At 37.9% G+C, this 5,288-nt stretch overlaps 1 protein-coding gene across 1 annotated transcript in view; it reads right to left on the reverse strand.

The window, feature by feature from the left end:
• The window catches only part of IARS (isoleucyl-tRNA synthetase), a 102,327-nt gene extending 98,304 nt beyond the window's left edge, over positions 1 to 4,023 (reverse strand). Inside the window, 3 exon segments of the mRNA XM_009868688.1 lie at positions 2,515 to 2,634; positions 3,181 to 3,337; positions 3,905 to 4,023. Coding sequence (XP_009866990.1) covers positions 2,515 to 2,634; positions 3,181 to 3,337; positions 3,905 to 4,023 — 396 coding nt within the window.
• Between the last annotated feature and the right edge of the window lie 1,265 nt (positions 4,024 to 5,288).

A 5,288-nucleotide genomic window follows, 5' to 3' on the forward strand; every position in this document is an offset into this window, starting at 1 on the left:
GTTCAAATGCCTAAAAATCACTTTTGGTTACAGTGGTCTCGCTTCTATTTTTAAAGCTACTCATTACAGAGACAGTCAAAACAGTCAAAATGCACAGTCTCAGCTTTCAGTTATATGAATACACGATGTAATTTGAAGACAAAGAAATGCTGAAAGAAATTGATATGTCACAAGAAGCTACAAAAACTATTTCAGGGGCAACTGCCTGCTTTGACTTTCCTAAGCTAGGACAGGGCTGCCAAAGACCACAAGACTGACAGGTGTTAGTCCCTGTCTCAGGACTGATCATGGTCACATCCACTGGCACAGAATTTGAAAACAAATGAGTAATAAGCCAGTTATTCCCTCGGACAAGTGGTACACTCCTGGTAATTTCACAGCTATCGGAACCCCTAGCTCTGCAAACAACCAAGCCCAGAAACACCTGTCCTGATGCTGTTATAGACATAGACCATGCTGAATGTCCCACTAACAAAGTGGAAACAAAGCAAACGCATTCTTCCACCTCTCTATTTTCACATAACAACTGAGCTTCTGAAATATAACAGTTTTGATTCTGACCTTTAAGCCACTCTGACTTTCCACTACTAAGATCCAAAGCCTAGGACTGATTAGTGTAAGGATCCACAAAGTTGGAGTACTGTGTTTGCTCTCAGGACTGAAAGATCATACACATCCAAGGAAGTTTTTACACTTTTTCATAAGGTTCAAACACTGCTAGCCACTCCCAACAGAAAATTAGTATCTCCATCAGAAATGTTGAGAATTACTCTCCTAACACCATCCCAAAACATTTGAATTTACTGCTAGCCAAATCACAAGATATTTAAATGAATTTCATTATTTTTTTAAATAATCTAAACTATGACTGTGCAGGGAAGTACACACGTATACATGGCATAAATTTATGCACAAAATGAATAAAAAGGCCATTTAACGTCCAAAAGACAAAGTATTTGGACTAATCAGCACTGCAAAAACACCAGCTGCTGAAGACACAAATTAAAAGGAACAACTACGGAAAACAAAACATGAATCTCTTAATTTTTATTCCTAAAAGCAACTAAGATTCATTGATGATGTTTTAGAAATAAAAAATTTCAGAGTACAGATGGATGATTGTATATTTGAAAAAAAAGAACACGAACTCTGTGCTTTTCATCCAGCTACTCACTTAGATTTAAGCCATTGCTAACAAAGGCAACTGTATCTTCAGATACATAACATAAAAACACTCCCAACGGTAAGAGACAAGTGATACTCAAATAAGAAATTTTGTATTTCAATCAAAAGGAATACAGCAGAACTAGAGAACATACAGAGGATTATGATGGAGTAGTTTCTGCATGAGGAAAAACTGAATAATTACAACTATTCTGCCCAGAAAAAGAAACAACTGATGGCAAAGATAAAGGTTTACTGGAAACGATGTTATAGAACTACAGTTCTTTAAACTACATAGAGGAACGTCTTGATACAGGCTTTGATAGAGGCTACCAGTATACCTGATTCAACACATAGCTACATAAATTCATGAGGAAAAAAAAATTAAAAATCTCTTAGGGATTATAAACTAGGGGAAAAAGTAAAGTCCTTTGGCCTAGGAAGGCCTTGTGCCACAAAGGCTGAAAAAAATAGGGCATGTTCTTCCATTCTTCCTTTGGCCTTTGCTGTTGTATGCTGTAACTGTAACACAGCAGCACAGCCAGAAAAGCACCTGGGCCACTCGAACGGCATAGGAAAGAGTCATCTCTTCACAGACATATCAGAGTGACAGCAAATACAAAGTACTGGGCTAAATGTACTTTATTCTGCCCACAGAGCTACAGATAAAAATAAGGAGGAGCATTAGGTTCTGTGGACAGGCTGAGTATTATTCAGAGTTAGAAAAAAAACCCTGAATCTCTTAAAGAAAATATCTAACCTTTCCACTCAGGACAGCTCTCCAATCTCAACAATTTGCACAAATCAATGCTCTCCCTATCACTATACTCATGGGATATAAAGTTTAGAGCAATTTTCTTTTGAAAGACTCAGGATCTATCCATACCTATTCTGACACAAAATCAGATGCTAGAATTTCTGCTGTTCCAGAAATATGACCTATAGTCATATACTGTAACAATGAAAAGCCTAGGAAGTGAGGGAGGTTAATGTCCATCTCCTTTATTGGTTCCATTTCAAAAACCAAAGTCAGATTTCACTTTTAATTTTCTACACAACCAAAGACATATAAAAAAAGAGAGACCTTGTTCTGCAATCTATGAGATGTTCACTGTATCTAGGTAGGCACCTTAAGCTCCAGGTTACCTTAAAGTAACCTTCCCTTAACATCACAGCAATCTCCCTGTTCTTTTTGTTCCCCTTTCAGGATCCCCTGTTACAAACACAGTAGCTAAGGACATGAGATTTATGCATGCAATCAAATGAAACGATGAAGTTCACCCCAGATGAAAAACTTCTGCACACATGCAATTAGAATAGTACAGCAAAATACACGGAGTCTTTGCTTACCTCCCATTCCTTTGAGTATCTCATCACAATTCCTCTGCACTGGTTGTTGTATTCTTTAATTCCCATCTTTGCCACATCCTCTGGCCCTTTAATGCCTAAGGTCTTGTCAATCTCATATTCCTGGGAGCATTGAAAACAACCAGACAAAAAAAAAAAAAATCACACTTTCATCAAAAGTTTTCAGGATTTTGATAGATAGTTTGTTTATGTTCTATGCATTCTATCAAGCCTACAAGGCCCCCTCTAGCCTTTTGAGATTTCATGAATATTGTACCTGAACTAAGCAGATATTTCAAAGGATAACCTTGGTGTATCTGCTTTTTTACTATCTTCAGGAGGGAAAAAAACTAAACAAACAAAAACCAACCCAGAACACAAAAACATCACACAACATTTTCCGAAATAGATATCAAAAAAATACATGTTTATAGTACTGAATACAGTGTCTGAAGAAGAGTGGCTGACCAGTAGGAAACACCTGAAACCACCACACACACAAAAGCCAGAACAAGACACAGGTCAAATAACTTCAATCTCTATTTTAGCAACAAAGCCAGGCATCAGAGCAATTTACACATGACACATAGACAGACAGATAGATAGATAAGCAGGTAACAACATGGGAAGAGGAACCAGCAAAACAGTAGGCAGATTGATTACACATACCACTGGTAAACCATGGCAATCCCAGCCAAATCTTCTCTCAACATGATAACCACTCTGATGAGCAAACCTGGTTACTATGTCTTTGATGGTTCCTGCAAGAATATGGCCATAGTGTGGAAGCCCAGTAGCAAATGGAGGGCCATCATAGAAGTTAAACCTGCAACACAAGACAACACTCTTAATTACATCACATACTGAGCACCAAACCTTCAGAATAATGTGCTTCTGTTTTCTTATGTCTCACTAGGACAACACAAATTTCTTCCTCTTCCACTACCAGTCAGCAGAGGTACAGTGTTGGCAGTGGGACTAAAGGGAGCATTTCAACTCTTTCAGCTCCTGCTGACTGCCAGTAGCTGAAAATACCAGCACGCTGCTCCGCAGCTGGCCAACACTGGACAGAGCTGTCCTTGCTTACCTGCAGATTTCCTTTATAAACCCCCTAAGCAGGAAATTACAGGTTTATCACTATTGTTTGAACACTGTTGATTCTTCACAAAGTGAAGAAATAAAATAAATAAGTGAAGAAATAAAATAAAATAAATGGTCACTGACATGACAGTAACATTAGCCACAGCTGCTCCCTGCAAAGGGAGCAGCTGTTGTTAACTGAATAGAAGCAAAAGAAGGAGGAAAAAATAAACAAACGAAAAAAAGAGTGATTACAGCTAAGCCAAACTTGCACTGTCACACACACTTGCTACAGCTTTAAGTAGATTCTCACCTAGGTCTATTCTTTGATTGCTTTAGGCATTACTGGAAACAATTAAGTTTTCTCCAGAGCTCCAATATCTTCTCTTCCTCATTTGGAAAAGTTATGTTTTCTGGAACTTGTTGAACCATTCTTTCCCAGCAACAACCAAGCAGAGAAAAGAAAATACATACTGAACAGAAGTGAGAAAAATATGACTTCACAAATACAATTTATTGACTTACAAATCCTAATCACCAAGCCACATCTCAGTTTTTCAAAGAGTGTGATTCATTGTCCCACTAATAACCCCAAATTAACAAATAAGACAAGAAAAGCATTGAGAAACCCACAACCTGGTACAGAGGTGACAGAGCAGCTGGAGAAAAACTCATGAGAAGACAAGGAACACATGGACATAGCCTGGATGTATTCTTAAACAAGTAACGATCAGTCTCAGGACAGCAAGTTACAGTATACATCACCTGTGCAAGAGTTTTCATCGCCATATCTCAAAACACTCAACAACACACCAATTTGACCACATCATTTCTCAGTAACTTGATAACAGTCCAAAAATCAGGGACAATACAGATGACAAAAATAATTCAGCCATGAAGCTTATTTCCTAGAAGCTGGTTGACTTGAAGACTAAGGATCTGCACATTTTACTTGGATGGAGCTCAGCCTTCACACTGCAGTGATAACTGCAAAGGTTTGGGAAAGTGGCCCAGCCACCAAGTGCCTATAATCTAATAAATTAAACGTAGGTTTAAGTTTGGTTTGTAACTGTGACCGGGCTATGGAAGCTGCTCACATATCACAGACTCCATGCATAAATCACAGTGTCACTTTTGGCCCATTTCTACCACCTGAAGCACTGCATGCACCAAACAGCGTCCAGTAACCACAGGGCACAAATTAAAACACACTCTGATTAATATTACAAAAGAAGTTTATTATATAGGAATCAGGAAAAAAAGCCACTGATGAGAACTACTATGCAAGTCACTACAGGTCAGCTTTTTGAAGTCACAGAATGGAAGGTTAAGCAGATTGACTCAAAAGACAAACCACATTTAAAAACCATCTATGGCTCAACCTCAGCTGAACAAAAAAGCAAAGAATTTTGTGTTCAAGCAAAGTGTAGTAGTCACAGAAATGAATAACTCTGCATACCTATAGCAGCAGAATTCCATTAATTACTATAAACAATCTAGTATTTTACATCAGAAAAAACCCAAGGACAACTCATTGCTTTGAGCACAGAATGAAAACATCACAAATGATATTACAGAAACTACTACAGAAATACATCTAATAAAACAATACTTTTGGACAACACTCCAAATTTATCTAGAAATTAGAAAACACAAGGTGGGAGCAGGTGTTCTACTGTCTCTATTCATTTCCTGCT

This window comes from Apaloderma vittatum, unplaced genomic scaffold, assembly GCF_000703405.1.
Source record: "Apaloderma vittatum isolate BGI_N311 unplaced genomic scaffold, ASM70340v1 scaffold6684, whole genome shotgun sequence".
Lineage (NCBI taxonomy): Eukaryota > Metazoa > Chordata > Aves > Trogoniformes > Trogonidae > Apaloderma > Apaloderma vittatum.